We start from the raw sequence: 19418 nt of genomic DNA on the forward strand, positions 1-19418 counted from the left end.
TATAATATAATGGATGTCAAAGGAAAGCCAGAGTAGCCATATTTCATCAGACAAACTAGATATTAAAACAAAGCCTGTAACGAGAGATGAAGCATATTATGTCATAATTAAGGGGTCTGTCCACCAAGAAGATCTAACAATTGTAAATATATATGACCCCAACTTGGAACACCCAAATATATAAATTAATTATCACAAACAGAAAGAAACTCATTGATAATAATACCATAACAGTAGGGGACTTTAACATCCCACTTATAGCAATGGACAGATCATCTAAGCAGAAAATCAACAAGGAAACAATGGCTTTTAATGACACACTGTACCTGATGGACTTAATAGATATATTCAGAACATTTCATCCTAAAGTAGAATTCACATTCTTCCCAGTACACATGGAATACTCTCCAGAATAGATCAGAATAGATCATATACTAGGTCACAAATCAGCCCTCAACAAGTACAGAAAGATCAATATCATATCATGCATATTTTCAGACCACAAAACTATGAAACTTGAAATCAATCACAAGAAAAAATTTGGAAAGACCACAAATTCTTGGAGGTTAAAGAACATCCTACTAAAGAATGAATGGCTTAACCAAGAAATTAAAAAGGAAATTAAAAAGTATATGGAAGCCAATGAAAATGAAAACACAACAGTCCAAAACCTCTGGAAGCAGCAAAGGCAGTCTAAGGAGGAAGTACATAGCAATCCAGGCCTTCCTAAAGAAGGAAGAAAGGTCTCAAAAACACAACCTAGCCACACAACTGAAAGATCTGGGAAAACAATAGCAAATGAAGCCCAAAACCAGCAGAAGAAGGGAAATAATAAAGATTAGAGCAGAAATCAATGATACAGAAATCAAAAAAACAATAGAACAGATCAACAAAACTAGGAGCTGTTTGCTTGAAAAAATTAACAGAATTGATAAACCTCTAGCCAGATTTATCAAAAAGAAAAAGGACCCAAATAATGAATGAAAGAGGAAAGATTACAATCAACACTGCAGAAATACAAACAATAAAAAAGAACATTATGAGCAATTAATATGCCAACAAATTGTCAATATGGAAGAAATGGACATATTCCTAGAAACATAAACTACCAAAACTGAAACAGGAAGAAGTAGAAAATTTGAGGGGGCACTTAGGTGACTCAGTCAGTTAAGCACCTAACTTTGGCACGTGTCATGATCTCATGGTTTGTGAGTTCGAGCCCAGCATCAGGCTGTCTGCTGTCAGCACAGAGCCTGCTTCAGATCCTCTGCCTCCCTCTCTATCTCTCTTTCTCTCAAAAATAAATAAACATTAAAAAAATTTTTAAAGAAAATTTGAACAGACCCATAATCAGTAAACTAACTGAATCAGTAATTAAAAATCTCCCAACAAACAAGAGTCCAGGGCTGGATGACTTCCTAGGGGAATTCTGCCGAACATTCAAGGAAGAGTTAATACCTATTCTTTTGAAGCTATTCTAAAAAAAAAAAAAAAAAAAAAGAAAAGAAATGGAAGGAAAACTTCCAAACTCATTCTATGAGGCCAGCATTACCTTGGTATTCCAAAACCCGACAAAGACCCTACTAAAAAGAATTACAGACCGATCTCCCTGATGAACATGGATGCAAAAATTCTCAACGTGATACTAGCCCACCAAATCCAACAACACATTAAAAGCATTATTCACCATGATCAAGTGGGATTTATTCCTTGGCTGTGGTGGTGGTTCAATATCCACAAATCAATTAACATGATACATCACATTAATAAAAGAAAGGGTAAGAACCACATGATCCTCTCAATAGATGCAGAAAAAGCATTTGACAAAATATAGCATCCTTTCTTGATAAAAACCCTCAAGAAAGTCAGGGTAGAAGGAACACACCTCAAGATCACAAAGGCCATATATGAAAACCCACAGCTAATATTATCCTCAATGGGGGAAAACTGAGAGCTTTCCCCTTAAGGTCAGGAACATGAAAAGGGTGTCCATTATTACCACTGTTATTCAACATAGTGTTGGACGTTGTACCTCAGTAAATCAAACAACATAAAGAAATAAAAAGCATCATCCAAATTGGCAAGGAAGAAGTCAAACTTTCACTCTTCACAGATGATATGATGATACACTACATGGAAAACCTGAAAGGCTCTGCCCAAAGCTGCTAGAACTGATCCATGAGTTCAGCAAAGCTGCAGGATATAAAATCAATGTACAGAAATCAGTTGCATTTCCATACACCAATAATGAAGCAGCAGAAACAGAAATCAAGGAATCCATCCCATTTACAATTGCACCTAAAACCATAAAATACTCAGGAATAAACCTAACCAAAGAGATAAAAGAACTATACACTGAAAACTATAGAAAGCTTATGAAAGAAACAAAGAAGACACAAAGAAACGGAAAAACATTCCATGCTCGTGGATCAAAAGAACAAATATTGTTAAAATGTTGATACCACCCAAAGCAATCACACATTCAATGAAATCCCTGTCAAAATAACACTAACATTATTAACAGAGCTAGAACAAACCATTCTAAAATTTGTATGGAACCAAAAAACACCCCAAATAGCAAAAGTAATGTTGAAAAAGAAAACCAAAGCTGGAGGCATCACAATTCTAGACTTCAAACTGTAGTACAAAGCTGTAATCATCAAGACAGTGTGGTACTGGCACAAAAACAGACACATAGATCAAAGTAATAGAATACAGAAGCCATAAAAGGACCCACAAATCTATAGCCAACTCTTCTCTGACAAAGCAGGAAGAATATCCAATGGAATAAAGACAGTCTCTCCAGCAAATGGTGTTGGGAGAACTGGACAGCAACATACAGAAAAATGAACCTGGACCACTTTCTTACACCATACACAAAATAAACTCAAAATGGATGAAAGACCTAAATGCAAGATAGGAAGCCATCAAAATCCCGGAGGAGAAAACCAGCAGCAAGCTCTTTGACCTTGGTTACAGCAACTTCTTACTAGACATGTCTCCCGAGGCAAGGGAAACAAAAGCAAAAATGAACTACTGAGACCTCATCAAGATAAAAAGCTTCTGCAAGGTGAAGGAAACAATCAACAAAACTAAAAGGCAACTGACAGAATGGGAGAAGATATTTGCAAATGACATATCAGATAAAGGATTAGTATCCAAAATCTATAAAGAACTTATCAAACTCAACATCCAAAAAACACATAATCCAGTGAAAACATGGGCAGAAGACATGAACAGTTTTCCAAAGAAGACATCCAGATGGCCAAAAAACACATGAAAAGATGCTCAACATCATTCATCATCGGGGAAATACAAATCAAAACCACAATTGAGATACCACCTCACACCTGTCAGATGGCTAAAATTAACAACACAGGAAACAACAGATATTGGTGAGGATGCGGAGAAAAGGGAACACTTTTGCACTGCTGCTGGGAATGCAAACAGGTACGACCACTCTGGAAAACAGTATGGAGTTTCCTCGAAAAGTTAAAAATAGAGCTACCCTACAACCCAGTAATTGCACTATTAGGTATTTATCCAAAGGATACAAAAATGCTGATTCAAAGGGGCACATGCACCCCAATGTTTATAGCAGTGCTATCAACAATAGCCAAATTATGGAAAGAGCCAAAATGTCCATTGACTGATAAATGGATAAAGATACACACACACACACACACACACACACACACACACACTGGAATATTACTCAAGGATCAAAAAGAATGAAATCTTGCCATTTTCAACAATGTGGATCGAACTAGAATGTCTTACGCTAAGCAAAATAAGTCAGAGAAAGATGCATCCTATGATTTCACTCCTGTATAAAATTTAAGAAACAAAACAGATGAACATAGTGTAAGAAAAGGAAAAATAAGATAAAAACAGAGAAGGAGCTCTTAAATACAGAAAACAAACTGAGGGTTGCTAGAGGGGTGTTGGGTTGTGGTATGGGCTAAATGGGTGACAGGCATTAAGGAAGGCACCCGATGGGATGAGCACAGGGTGCTAAATGTAAGTGATGAATCACTAAATTCTACTCCTGAAACCATTATTACACTATATATTAACTAACTTGGATTTAAATAAAATTTAAAAAAAAAGAAAATTCACATAAAATGAAGCAAACATAAAAGTTTGCTCAGCCTCATTAATCATTTTAATACATTTTTATATTATTTATTAACATTAAAAACTAATAACGGCCAATGTTGTAAAGGATGTAAAGAAACATATATATTATTGGTGGAAATTTAAGTTAGCACAATCTTTTTGAAAATAACTTGAGGCATAAAATGTAGCCTTTGATAGAAAACATCACCAAACAGAATTTATCCTAAAGAAATATTTTTTAAACAGTAAGCTACATGTTTATAGTATAAGTAGCCTTATTTACAATATTGGAAAGTTGAAAATTCTTAAATGATCAAAAACTAAAGATGATAAAATTACTACTGTACATAATAAAGTTGATAGAATGTTAATAATTAAAATGTTCATTTTATAAAGTATGAAGCAGCACAAGAAAAAAGTGGATTTATGAAAAATAACAAAAGGAGAATATAAGAGTAAATCTAGACTATGGTTGTAATAGTACCAAAAGCATTCATGTCAGTGGGCAAGAAATGGAAAAAAAATATATTTGATGTGTTAAGTGGGTAGAACTGTGGGTGAATACTTTTTTGTGAGTGTTTGCTTGTTGATATTATGTTACTTATCTACTAAATGAAAGTGTTACTATTTTGTGTTTTAAGGAAAAGTCTTAGATGTCAATGGGAAAGGTAGAGTAATGATCTGGAAAAAAACCAAAACTTTTCCTCCAGAAAGCAATGAGAAACTGGAAAAAAAATGTAAATAAATATAGAAATAAAATGCAAATAAATAAATATAAACTTTATCAGAACCTTGGAAATTAACCAAAAACTTGCAAAATCCAAGGAGCGTTTAAGAAAATTACGGTCAATAAGAACCAAGCTTTGTGATTACATTGAATTGCCCAAATTCTATTGTCCCTTATTCAAGAAAAACAGGGAGGGGGACAAAACAGAAGAGACTCATAAATATGGAGAACAAACTGAGGGTTACTGGAGGGGTTGTGGGGGGGGGGGATGGGTTAAATGGGTAAGGGGCACTAAGGAATCTACTCCTGAAATCATTGTTGCACTATATGCTAACTAGTTTGGACGTAAATTTAAAAAAATAAAATTAAAAAAAAAAGATATACAGTAGTCTTGAAATCCAACAGCCTCACAACCACAGTACCACGGAGAAGGGAGAAAGGGTTTGGAGTTTCCCAAAAGCCCCACTCCCAGAGAAATGCTGTTATCTGACCTATCTGGAAGTTTCCTGGAAATATAGTGTGAGGAATTTGGGAGTTCACTCACTGCAAACAATTTTTCTCTTGGGGAATGTGTCAAAAATAATTATCAGCAATTATTCAACTTTGCAGCTACCTGAGGCAGTGATAATAGTTAATATAAACAAGAAGCTGACCAAAATACTTAAAAGGTTAATCTGGGAAATAAGATGACCCTAGGGGGCATTGAAAATCTTCCATATATTCCTGGGAGTGTAGAAAGCCACATTCACAAGTAGGGCTGTGTACCTACTCAAGAAAGACCAGAGAAGGACCTAATATCTCACCTCTGGCTGACCTTGAGGCTTTGTGCAAGCAAAAAGTGAAGGCTAAGGCAGAGTTGTAAACTGTTTACCACATTCTTGAAGGTGTGTCCAACATGCACACAGAACTCCCTGGCAAATGAAATCTCAGTTCAATCATTTGGTGATATCAATGGCCACACATGACAAAAAATATACACTTTACAAAATTAATTCAGGAAAGTCATTAAACAAACAAACAGCAACAAACACTGGAAAGAGGAGGATATACGATTTCTAGAATTTCCATATCATATTCTTTAAAATGTCTAATTTTCAACAAATGATTATGAGACATGCTAATAAAAAGAATGTAAGGCCCATATACAGGAAAAGAAGCAGTCAGTAGAAATAGCCTCTGAGGAAGGCTAGATGTTACATTTACTAGATAAAGATTTTAAATTATTTTAAATAGGCTCAAAAACTAAATAAAACTATTTCTAAAGAACTGAAGGGAAGTATTAAAATGATATCTCACCAAAGAGAGAATATCAGTAAAGACATAGAGATTATTTTTAAAAATTTTTTTTAATGTTTTGTTTATTTTTGAGACAGAGAGAGACAGAGCATGAGCAGGGGAGGGGCAGAGAGAGGGAGACACAGAATCCAAAGTAGGCTCCAGGCTCCAAGCTGTCAGCACAGAGCCCGATGTGGGACTCAAACTCACGGACTGTGAGATCATGACCTGAGCTGAAGTCAGATGCTTAACTGACTGAGCCACCCAGGCACCCCATACAAATTATTTTTTAAAAATAGGAATTCTGGAGTTGACAAGTATAAGAACTAAAATAAAAAAATTCATAGAAAGTTCAACAGTAGATCTGACATAGCAGAAGAAAAAATAAGTGAACTTGATATTCGATCAATTGAGATTATCTAATGTGAAGAACAGAGAGAAAAAAAAAGAATGAAGAAATATTAACAGAATCCTAGAGACCAATGAAGAACCATCAAGCAAACACATGCGTAGTGAAAGTCAAAAAAGGAAATGAAAGAACAAAAGAGGCCAAAAGATTATTTGAAGAAAGAATGGCCAAAAGCCTCCCAAGTTCAAGAAAAATATGATACATCCACGAAGTTGGATTAAATCCAACTACAGCAAACTCAAAGAGACTCAAAATTAGCACATCATCAAACATGTGAAAGACAAAGGGAGAATGCTGAAAATGCAAAGACTCATTACATAAGGGCATCCTCAATGAAATGAACACCTAGTTTCTCATGGAGACTATGCTGAAAGAAAAAAACCTGCCAATTAAAATTGTATATCCAACAAAACTACATTTCAAAATGAGAGTGAAATTAAGCCTGACTGCTTTTAGAAGAAAAACAGACTTTAAAACATAAATTGTTAACTGAGACAAAGGAGGACATTCTATAAAGGGCCAATCCATCAAGAAACTATAACAATTACAGACAAAGATCACCTACTGACAGACCCCAAAATACACTCAAAATACACTCCATCCAACAAAACCCTAATACACATTCTTCTCAAATGCACATGGAAATTCTCCAGGATAGATCATATGTTAGGCCATAAAACAAGTCTCAATACATTTTTATTTTTTTATTTTTTTATTTTTAAGTATGGAACGCTTTGTGGATTTGCATGCCATCTTGTGCAGGGGCCAATCTTCTCTGTATCGTTCCAATTTTAGTATATGTGCTGCTGAAGCAACCACATCTCAATACATTTTTAAACACTGAAATCATACAAAATATATTCTCTGACCACAACAGAAGAAAATTAGAAACCAAACACTAGGAAATTTGGGGAAGTCACAAATATGTGGAAATAATACACCCTATAACCAACAGGTCAAAGAGGAAATCAAAAAGGAAATTATAAATACCTCCCAACCCAGCCATTGCACTACTACGTATTTATCCAAGGGATACAGGTGTGCTGTTTCGAAGGGACACAGGCACCCCAATGTTTACAGCAGCACTATCAACAATAGCCAAAGTATGGAAAGAGCCCAAATGTCCATCGATGGATGAACGGATAAAGAAGATGTGGTATATATATATATACAATGGAGTATTACTCGGCAATCAAAGAGAATGACATCTTGCCATTTGCAACTACATGGATGGAACTAGAGGGTATTATGCTAAGCGAAATTAGTCAGAGAAAGACAAATATCATATGTCTTCACTCATATGAGAACTTTAAGATACAAAACAGATGAACATAAGGGAAGGGAAACAAAAATAATATAAAAACAGGGAGGGGGACAGAAACATGAGACTCTTACATATGGAGAACAAACAAAGGGTTACTGGAGGGGTTGTGGGAGGGGGGATGGGCTAAATGGGTAAAGGGCATTAAGGAATCTACTCCTAAAATCATTGTTGCACTATATGATAACTAACTTGAATGTAAAGTTAAAAAATAAACTAAAATAAAATAATAAAATAAAATAAAAACATAAAAAATTTTTCAAGGAAATTATAAAATACTTTTAGATGAATTAAAATGAAGACACAGCAGACCAAACCTCATGAGATGCAGATTAAGCAGTACTTCGAGCTAAATCTTTAGCTGTAAATGTTTATAAAAGAAGAAAGATCTCAAGTCAGTCATCTTTTACTTTGAGAAACTAGAAACAGATGAATAAAGGGAAACTAGGAAAAGATAAATAAACTAACCCCAAAGCAAGCAGAAGAAAATAAAGATTAGAATGGAAATTAGTGAGGGGCACCTGGGTGGCTCAGTCAGTTGGGCATCCAACTTTAGCTCAGGTCATGATCTCACAGTTCATGGGTTCGAGCCACGCGTTGAGCTCTGTGCTGATAGCTCAGAGCCTGGAGTCTGCTTTGGATTCTGTGTCTCCCGCTCTCTTTTCACCTTCCCTGCTTGTCCTCTCTCTATCTCTCTCTCAAAAATAATAAGCATTAAAAAAAATGTTTTTTTAGAATGGAAATTAATAAAATGGAGAATACCAAAGCAAAGGAGAAAAAAAAGCAACAAAATTGGAATTTGGTTTTTTTTAAAGATCAACAAAATTGGGAAATCTTTAGCTGGGCTTATCAAGAAAAAAAAAACAAGATTCAAATAACTGAAATCAGGAATGTAAAAGCAGACATCACTACCAACCTTCAGAGATAACAAGGATTAATGAGAATATGGTAAGTAATTATTTACCCATCAATTAGACAACCTTGGTGAAATGGATGAATTCTTAGATGAAAACTATCAAAACTGACTAAAAAATAAACGGGAAATCTGAATAAAACTATAGCAAGTAAAGAGACTGAATTAGTAATCAAAAAACTTCCCACAAAGGAAACCCCAGGACCAGTTGACTTCACTGGTAAATTCTACCTAACCCATAAAGAAAAAATAAAACCAAATCTTCACAAATGCAGCCCAGAAGTAGAGTAAGGAATACGTCCCAACTCATTCTAAGAGGATAGTATCATCCTGACATGATTATATATCATGATCAAGTGGAATTTATACCAGAATATAAGACTAGTTCAATATATGAAAATCAATTAATTTAATACCCCATGTCCATAGAATAAAGGACAAATCCAAATTAATATCTCAACAGAGGCAGAAAATCATTTGACAAAATCCAATATTCTTTCATGAAAAAAAAAATACTCAACAAACCAGGAATAGAAGGTAATTTCCTCAACCTGATAAAGGCCATCTAAGAAAAACCCACAGCTAACCTTATAACTAATGATGAAAGACTAAAAGCTTTCCCCAAAAGATTAGAAACAAGAAAAAAAAAAGCCCAATCTTGCCACTTCTATTTAGGCTTTATTCAAGGTCTAGGCAAGAAAAAGAAATAAAAAAACATCCAGATTGGAAAGAAAGAAGTAAAACTAACCAAAGACGGCATGATCTTATATATGAAAAATCATACGGAATCTGAAAAACTTATTACAGCTAATAAACAAGTCCAATAAGGTTGCCGAATGAAATATCAGTATAAAAAAATCAATTGTATATCTACATGCTAGCAAAGGATAATCTGAAAATGATATTAAGAAAATAATTACATCTACAATAGGAGCAAAAAGAATAACATACTTCAAGATAAATTTAAAAAATAAATACAATATTGGTAAAGTGAAAACTATAAAACATGGTTGAAAGAAATTAAAGAAGATCTGAATAAATGGAAAACATCCCATCAAATTAAAGGCTTTTGTGCTTCAAATGACACTATCAAAAAGTGAGACAATAACCCATAGAATGTGAGAAAATATTTGCAAATCATATATCTGATAAGGAACTTGTAATATAGAATATATAAAGAGCTCTTAGAACAATACAAGATAACCCAGTTTAAAAATAGGCAAAATATTTCTCCAAGGAAGATATACAGGGGCGCCTGGGTGGCTCAGTCAGTTAAGCGTCCGACTTTGGCTCAGTTCATGATCTCATGGCTTATGAGTTTGAGCCCCACATCAGGCTCTGTGCTGACAGCTTAGAGCCCAGAGCCTGCTTTGGATTCTGTCTCCCTCTCTCTCTGCCCCTCCTCCACACGTGCTCTGTTTCTCTCTCTCTCTCTTTGTCTCTCTCTCTCTCAGGAAAAAAAAAAAAAAAAAAAATTAAAAAAAAAAGAAGATATACAAACAGCCAATAAGCACATGAGAAGATATTCAACATCATTAGTCATTATGGAAATGTAAACCCAAACCACAAAAAGTACCATTCCACCATGAGGATAGCTGTAATAAAAACAGATAAATACATGCATTGGCAAGGATGTGGAGAAATCAGAACCTATAAGCAATGCTGGTAAGAATGTAAAATAGTTCAGTTGGTTTGAGAACAGTTTTACAGTTCCTCAGAAGTTAAACATTGAATTAACTATGATCTAGCAATTCTACTCCTAGGTATATATCCAAGAAAATATATGTCCTCACAAAAAGTTGTATATGACTGTCCATAATAGCATTATTCATAATAGGCATAAATGTCCATCAGTTGAAAAATGGACATTCAAAATGTGGTATATATCCATACAGTGGAATATTAATCAGCTATAAAAAGGGAATAAGTATTAATATCTGCTAGAGTATGGATAAATTTGGAAAACCATACGCAAAAGGCCACATGTATGATTCTATTTATATTAAATGTCTACATGGGCAAATAGAGACTGCAAGTAGATTTGTGTTTGCCAGGAGCTCAGAAGAGAAGAGAATGAGGACTACTAATGAGTACAGGGTTCATTTTGAGGCTGATGAAAATGTTCTGGAATTAGTGGTGATGGTTGCACATCTCTGTGATAAATTAAAAATCAATGATTTGCACATTTTAAATGGTAGGCTTTATGGTGTGTAAGCTAAATCTCATTACAAGGAAAAAAATGACCTATCTTAGATTTGTATTATATTATCTTATGATCTAGAAGCCCCTAGAGTACTGAACTGGAGCTAGTTGAAAATCCTCGGTGAAAGAAGTCTGTGGCTGTTTAGTTCTTTTTTGTTTTAAGATATGTTACCAACCCAAGGATCAGCCTCGTGCGGCACTGAGCTTGCTTTGTGTCTCCCAAACTCCAGGGGAATATTTCCAGTGGTACCAAATAAAAGTATCTGTGCAACACCTCCGCACCATTGCAATAAAGAGTTCAAAGCACATCCTACCATAACTGGGTTTGCTGCATTCTCTCCATATACAAAGATGGAGAGAGTATGGTATCTCCATCTCCAAACAGGTATCAGGAGACCTGTTTTCTAATCTCAGTGTTGTTGTTAACTTACTTAAACTTATACAAAATGGAGAGACTATGGTATCTCCATCTCCAAACAGGTATCAGGAGATCTGTGTTCTAATCTCAACTCTGCCAATAACTTATTTAAGCCTCAGTTTCCTTATCTGTAAAACAAGTGGTTGGTACCAAAAGTCTCCAAGGTCTTTTCTAACACAAAGATTCTGAGATCCCAGGAAGGAAATCCCTTTCATCTCCTACTCCTCTCCTCCAACACACTCACCCATAAGTAAGAAACATTCAGCCATGACAACTGGACTATCATTTCTGGCCAAGAAGAGATGGGCTTTGTAGGGTGGCTGGCTAATGGAAAAAGAACCGAAAAAGACGTGGAGCAACCCAAGAAATGATTGCACTGACTGGGATACTCAGAGACTAGAATCATCTTACCAAGCCAGTTTCCAGGTCTGTGAAGTTTGTAAGTTGGGGATTGCCTCTCTGGGGTCCTGATTCTGTTCAATAGAAAGTTCAATAGATGCTCACAGAATACCTACTCTATACTGCCAGTCCTCGGTACACGCTTTTTCCTCTGGCAGCACAGGGCAGGTGTCCATGCTGCTGCCTTTTTTCAGTCCCCTTTATAGCTGGAGTCTCTTACTTCCATCTACAGTCCACCCTCAATCTGATGCTTTTCTCAGTTATCTATTTACATGAGATGACCGCCTCCCAGCATGGCCAACCCACCGGCCAGGGCCCAGGGATGGGTTCAGAGAAGATAGTAAGGAAAAGCACACCATGCCAGTGCTACTCCAGAGAATCTGCATCTTCAAATGCTTCAAGCAGCATGCTCATTGGATGGATAGTCAGATGGCCATCCCACTCCAGGGACTTGTTCCCTTCCCACCCTGAGGAAGAGGCAGTGCCTATAGGCACCAAGCTCCGCACCCCCAGGGATGGGAGCATTTTCCCCAGACATGGTTGAAGAAGTCTGAATGAGATGTCACGTACAACCCCTTACAATACTGAGGCCACCCAACTCTCTGTTTAACTTAGCTTCTGAAATCATTCTTGATAATGAGATCTGCCATGCCTCTATTTTATTTCCTGCTGTACAGTAGATTAAGGAGTAAAGTCCACTGTGAGAGCCTGTAAAATGAAGGTGACAGTGATCAAGAGTAGCCATTACCTGGAATATGACTTGACTTGGTTCTTGGCCTTCAAAAATAGAAAATGTCATGGGTTTCAGGGGTCCACTAAACTTCCTCTCCTGGCCATATCCAGCTGTCTGTTAAAAAAGGAAATAAAAAAAGAAAATTGGCATACCCATCATTATGAATATATACATGCCACTTGCTAATTTTATTATGGCTTCTAGGACTGAAATAGAAGACATAACATTCTAACCTAGTCAAAACAATGCAAAGTATAGTCAAAACAGATAGAAAGAGATCTGATATTGTTGAGTTTCACTATATCAAGATGGCTTGCCATGAGTCTTGTGCTATTTTTCTCCTTTAACCATTCAAGCAATCCTCCTGTAGAGAGAATATTAACACTCCCATGTTATAAATGAGGCTCACAGAGGTGAAGCTGCTTGCCCAGAGTAAATGCCTTAAGTGGTTGTCAGGGCACACACACTAAGATCTAACTGAACAAAAGCTTCTATCTGCCCACAATGCCACTCTGTCTTCTAAATACAACACAGTGTTAAATCAGCTTCTTAAAACACCTTTCCTCCACTCCTATTCATTTAGAAGGACATTTATGGAAGATTCCCAGCACCCTAGAGTTCATGGTCACTTCAAGGACAATTAAATTTATAAGGGAAAAAAATATTTAGATGTGTTGAGTACAGTGCTTACTTGGTACAACTGTAACTTCAAGAAAAGCTTACTATTTTAACGTTTGATTAGCAATCCATGCTCATACAGGAAAAAAAAAAAAAGAACAAAATGTTTACTTCAAGTAACTAAGACATTTCTAAAGCCAAAAGACCTTGAATTTGACAGGCAAGAAACCTCTGCAGACACCCAAATTCAGGCTGGAATAGCAGTATGTGGTGGCTGGGACAGTAAGAAGAGAAATTAGTTATGTGCCGAACTCAGTCCTAAAAACAGTTAATCCTGACAACCACCTGGGGACAAATTATTACTGCCAGCTCCGTTCTACAGGCAATGAGACTAAGATGCTGAGAGGGTAAGCAGTTTGCCCAGGTGCTGACAGGAAGCAGGATTCTAACCCATTGCAACTCTGCAATGGCTGCCCTCAGCTGCTATGCCCCACTACCTACCAGAGGGAACAAAAAAGGACCAAGACAATCTGACAGGAAAACAGGTGACATCAAGGATGTACAGGAGGGTATGACTCCCACCATTCCCAACCCAGGAGGATGGGGAGCATCCAGCGACAACCCCTGCCATCCCTCCATGTCCCACCACAACTATCCTTCTAAAGTGAGACAGAGCACGACAGGTGGCACACAGGGGGGCAGCCAGCCATCAACCCACCCACAGAGGGCGCCCTCTGGAATGAGGGATTTAGCACCCATACCCAATGCTTCTTCTGTGGTTCTTCAGGTCTACTTGTGTAGAAATCATGGGTGGGATAGGTTAGGATCAGAAGTATAATATGAGGAGTTGATGGTTGGGGAGCTGGAGAGGTAAAGTCACGAAAGTGTGAAGAACTCGGGGGAAGAGAACTGTTTGCCACTTCTTCAGGGAGAGCAAGTACACTCTTGGGATGGACATGCTGAGAATAAACCAAGAACAATCAGTATGAGAGTTTGGGGGAAGGCCTTCCACTATATCCCTTGGTTCACTGAATTTCGATTAACTTGATACTGGTTGTCTGTCAGATGAAAACACAGAGGGTTTTAGAATTTGGTCTCCACTCCCTCAGATTGTGGAAGGCCCGTGGACTAGCTGCCCCCAGCCATCACCAACCTCTCTCTCTCGGGAAGCCAAGAGGTCTCTTTCCCAGACTCCCCTGCAGCTAGCAGGGAGCTGAGTGACTGTTCTGGCTCCTGAAACAAAAGGTGAAGTCTACTGGAGGGTTTCTGGTCAAGCTTTTATTTTCCAATGAAGAAGGACAGATGTGGCCAGCATTGTCACCCCCCTTCCCCGTTGTTCTTGCTCAGACCGTGGACCGCGTGTCTATGGCTGTGGTGGCCATCATGAAGCCACAAGGGAACAAATCAGCTCAAATAATGGTGGAGCGAAGAGAATGATGCCCAAGTCTCTGATAATATCACAGAAATGCAAAACCTGCCTTGGGCTGTCCACTCCAGGCTTTTCGTTATCTGAGGAAATAAACCTCGACTTACTAGAGCCACTCCAAAGTTGAACTTCCTATTGCCTATACTAAAAGCATCCTTAACTGACACAATAACGTTATAGACTTCTAGCTCATCAATTCCTTTAAAGGAATATCTTCCTCTGGGGGCTCTTTCTCCCCTGCACTCCTTTTCCACATATCCTCTGGAGGGCAGGACACAAGAACTGGGTGCAGATGTCCAGGCACCACCATGGTTTGTACAAGATAAGAGCAGTGGTTTCTGTGGGATCATGATTTAACAGCAAACTGCCTTCATCAACTTTCTGCTCATGTCCGCAAGCGGCCAGTCTTTCAGCAGCTCACACTAGTAATGGCATCCAGAAGAAACTCCCATTAGTCGAGCAAACCTCACAAACAGGGCTGTGTTCTTCCTGTGAGGACAAGCTGGCTCACCTTTCGGGACAGGAGGGTATATCTCAGTTGCAAGGTTCAAAGTTGCATTCTCGTAACAGGGCAGCAAATCTCCCTACATGCCCATTAACATTTCTATTTGGGCTATAAAGATTTCAAAATGCGTGTGCGTGTTCTGAGTCATCAAGCCACATTGCCCGAACTGGGAAAGGTGGTGTGGGGGAAACGAGAAAGAAAAGAGGGTTCATGCAGGAGTTGGAGAGGTAACACCTACCATCCTGCACGAAGTAAAAGGAAGGGAAGAGAATAGAACTGTCATTTTTTAAATGTTTCCTGTACAGCAGCTGTGGGACTAGACCCTCCACACATATGATTTCTTCTGCTCCTCAACAAGATCAGGAAAGTATGTCCAGAAAAGTGCCACAGTGGAGACACAGAGAATGTGGGATGAAGCCAGCTCTGTGGCACCACCGAGCCCCAACTCTGAGCCACGTTGCCACACCCTTCCAGACCAGCAAAGGATACATGGGACTGCTAGGTCTGCCTACCTTGTAGCCACCCTCTTTGTACTTCCCATCAAGAGTTCTCTGCAGTAATTACATAGTATTTATGCCAAACCCTCCTTACTTCTAGAAGAAGTACAATCCCAGGCAAAACTCTAAAACAGGTGGCTTCTCCTTGATTTCCCTACCTAACTATTCAGCACCCCTTCCCAAACCCTGGTCACTTACTTGCTTTCTCTTCAGGGCCCTTGCAATATATTCATGCAATGTTTCATTCCCCTGACGGAAACCAGTGCTCAGGAGAGAACAGGAAAGCCACTTGCTGAACAAATGACTGAGGGTGAGGGGCGCCTGGGGGGCTGAGTCAGTCAAGTGTCTGATTCTTGATTTTGGCTCAGGTCATGATCTCACAGTTGGGAGATCAAGCCCCACCTCAGGCTGAACATGAAGCCTGCTTAGGATTCTCTTTTTTTTTCTCTCTCTCTCTGTTCTTCCCCCACTTGTTCATTCTCTCTCTCTCTCTTTCAATAAAATAAATAAGCATTAAAAAAAATTTTTTTAAATGACAGGGGGTGGTGGGGTGGATGGTAGCAACTCCCTTCCTTCACCTGACACAGCTGTGCATGTGGCTATCTCCTGGGCAAGGCTCTTGCTGCCAGCAATGGTTTGGGCACTATTTCTTACTCTAGGTAGAAATCCCACTGGCCTGAGAGTAGAGAGAAGGAAAACTTATATCCAACGTTTTATCCAGGAAAATAAAAAATGCATGTCCCCTTCTCAGACAAGATAAGCCCACTATTATCAAATTATCATGATAGAATCTTGTCTTAGATCTTGCTGTCTCCTAATAGAAGTCCATGATTATGTACTTAATTTCTACCCCGTTCCTGGCATAGTGCTGCATGCTGAGGCTGCAAAGATGACTAAAAGATAGTTCTCCTCATGGAAGTCAAGGTCCATATGAATGTAGACACTGAATATTTAAAATGCTGTAGTAATAATAATAGGCAATATTTATCTAGTACTTAGACTGGGCCGGTCACTGATCAAAGGGCTTTATATAAATGCACTAGCTCATTTAATGGCCACAACAACCAACAAGGGAAGTACTCTTTTTTTTAAAAAAAAAAATTTTTTTTAACGTTTTATTTATTTTTGAGACAGGGAGAGACAGAGCATGAACGGGGAGGGTCAGAGAGAGAGGGAGACACAGAATCTGAAACAGGCTCCAGGTTCTGAGCAGTAAGCACAGAGCCCGACGTGGGGCTCGAACTCACGGACAGTGAGATCGTGACCTGAGCTGAAGTCGGACGCTTAACCGCTTAACTGACTGAGCCACCCAGGTGCCCCAAGGCAAGTACTCTTTTGAGACCCATTTCATGGGGCAGAAAACTGAGGTTCAGAACTTAACTATCTCACCCAAGCTCCTATCACTAGTAAGTGGCACTGCCACTTTTGTACCTAGGTCTGACTTCACTACCACCTGTGATAAGACAGATAGCAAAGGGCATTCAATAGGGAAGAAGAGGAGACAGGTTAAGAGGGGATGTTTGACATACTCCAAGCAGCCCTTGTGTCTGGCTTTGAGCCTCCAGTCTGTGAGGAGGCACATCGCTCATAAAGTTGGAACCACAGCTTCCTTCCCTCCCCCAGGAGGAAGGCTCTGGTAGGTTTACAAGTTTGGCTCTGTTTCATTATGTCAATATTCTGAACTTTGAGGACTCTAGGAGGCTCCCAGGAACTTAGAATTTGATGCTATTTTTGGGTTCCAGAAGAAAAAAACAAGATTTGAAATGTGAGGGTCTAGCAACTTCCTTCTAAAGAGAAAGCAGATGCTTCCCCATAATCTTGCCTCCTAATACAACAGACTGTTGGGCAAGTGTATGACCTTTATGAGACTCATGAATAAAACAACAATGACACCCCACTATCTACCCAAGATTGAGGGCTGGGTCTCTCCAGAGTCCATCCAGCTCTAATTTCTAGAAGCCTGTTAGTCAACAGGGTTGACTCAACAAATGGCTAAAGACAACTTTGACCAGAAAACTCCAAACCATATATAGGGGATAAAAGTACAAAACAGAGCAGGGTTGAAAATAGAGAAAATGTTTTTCTTAATATTCCCATGGTAATTTTTCATGGTCAAAGAAAAAAAAAAAGTCAAGATTAAGGGACATAGACTAAAGTATATATATATATATATATATATATATATATATATATATATACACACTACATACACATAAATATATTTAGTATATATAGACATTAATATATGTACAGTATACTTTTCTTTCCAGAGTCCCTGAGCTATACATGAAGATCTAAACATGAATAGACAGATTTGTTTTAAACCTTGCCCGTTAAGTGGTATTGGTTCTTAAGAGCTGAGGAGAAAGTACCTCCCTGGTTGAAGAGTAGACATTTGACTTGTAGCCATTTCATCAAAAATATCACAGTGGGGCAAACTACGTGTCCTTTGTATACAATTTAATTTTGATAGATTTTTTTTTTTAGGTGATGATAATCATCGTTTCCTTGGTATGAGGTAGAAAATGGCAGAAAATATTCTGGCAAATAAATAAAGAGCATCCTCTTCTCTTACCAAATAAAGTGTAAGGAGACACAAGCAATGGAGTTGGGCTCGCATCATTATGGTTTTCTGTATTGAAACTTCTGTGAATAAACCAGAGATAAAAGTGATTAGTTACCAGTCGGTTAAAATCACATATTTCCCGGGGCGCCTGGGTGGCGCAGTCGGTTAAGCGTCCGACTTCAGCCAGGTCACGATCTCGCGGTCCGTGAGTTCGAGCCCCGCGTCGGGCTCTGGGCTGATGGCTCGGAGCCTGGAGCCTGTTTCCGATTCTGTGTCTCCCTCTCTCTCTGCCCCTCCCCCGTTCATGCTCTGTGTCTCTCTGTCCCAAAAATAAATAAAAACCGTTGAAAAAAAAAAAAAAATCACATATTTCCAACCAGAAAGGATCATTGAACAATATCCAGTTATAAACCTAGTAGAATGGGATTTCTAAAGGCCAACTTCTTCTCGTTTTGGAACCACCCAGCCTTCCAGAAGCTTTATGATGCCTCATCCATAGCAACACACAAGTCAAAATCCCCAAAGAAGCTCATAGTAATTCCATTTCTTTACCTGTTTCACTTTATTATAATCTTCTCCATTTAAGGGTCTTAAAGGGTAGAAAATAAGTATAGTTTTCACTTTTATTGTATGCATGGGAAAGATATGTTTTGGCAAATGCCAGGATAACAGATACTAAAATTTTAGTGATTCTGATTCAAAGTTGCAAAGACATGAGCTTCCTAGAGCAGAAAGAACCCAAGAACGTTCATCATCCTTCATTCAAAGACTTCACCAGCCACACTTCGGTCTTCTAAACACTGTTGCTAACTAGGCAATATGCCTAAGGGAATATACCTAAGTATATTTCCTATGCCTAAGTATATATGCCTAAGGCAATATGCCTAAATGTATTTCTTTTTTTTTTTTTTTTTAATTTTTTTTTTTTTATTATTTTATTTTTGGGACAGAGAGAGACAGAGCATGAACGGGGGAGGGGCAGAGAGAGAGGGAGACACAGAATCGGAAACAGGCTCCGGGCTCCGAGCCATCAGCCCAGAGCCTGACGCGGGGCTCGAACTCACGGACCGCGAGATCGTGACCTGGCTGAAGTCGGACGCTTAACCGACTGCGCCACCCAGGCGCCCCCTAAATGTGTTTCTTAATACTCCAAAAGCAACCAAATAAGAATCCAAACTCTGTCCTTACTCTCTTCTGTTCAGCATTATTCCTTTCTTTCTTGTGGCTTCACATTTTTTCAACATTATAACTTTCACTCTGAGACACATCATGACGAACTGATTTTTAAGA

At 38.4% G+C, this 19418-nt stretch overlaps 1 protein-coding gene and 1 pseudogene across 5 annotated transcripts in view; both read right to left on the reverse strand.

Moving 5' to 3' along the window:
- The window catches only part of CDH17 (cadherin 17), a 73666-nt gene that overhangs the window by 41229 nt on the left and 13019 nt on the right, over nucleotides 1-19418 (reverse strand). For all 5 annotated transcript variants that reach the window (XM_058698579.1, XM_058698578.1, XM_058698575.1 and 2 more), the window contains exons 2-3: nucleotides 18138-18208; nucleotides 12532-12630 (exon numbers count right to left, since the gene is read on the reverse strand). In XM_058698579.1, coding sequence (XP_058554562.1) covers nucleotides 12532-12630; nucleotides 18138-18185 — 147 coding nt within the window. In that variant the 5' untranslated portion in view covers nucleotides 18186-18208. The remainder of the gene's footprint in view (nucleotides 1-12531; nucleotides 12631-18137; nucleotides 18209-19418) is intronic.
- Nucleotides 7249-7345, reverse strand: LOC131495206 (U6 spliceosomal RNA; annotated as a pseudogene).

The sequence above is a fragment of the Neofelis nebulosa genome, chromosome 14 (genome assembly GCF_028018385.1).
Source record: "Neofelis nebulosa isolate mNeoNeb1 chromosome 14, mNeoNeb1.pri, whole genome shotgun sequence".
NCBI classification, from domain to species: domain Eukaryota; kingdom Metazoa; phylum Chordata; class Mammalia; order Carnivora; family Felidae; genus Neofelis; species Neofelis nebulosa.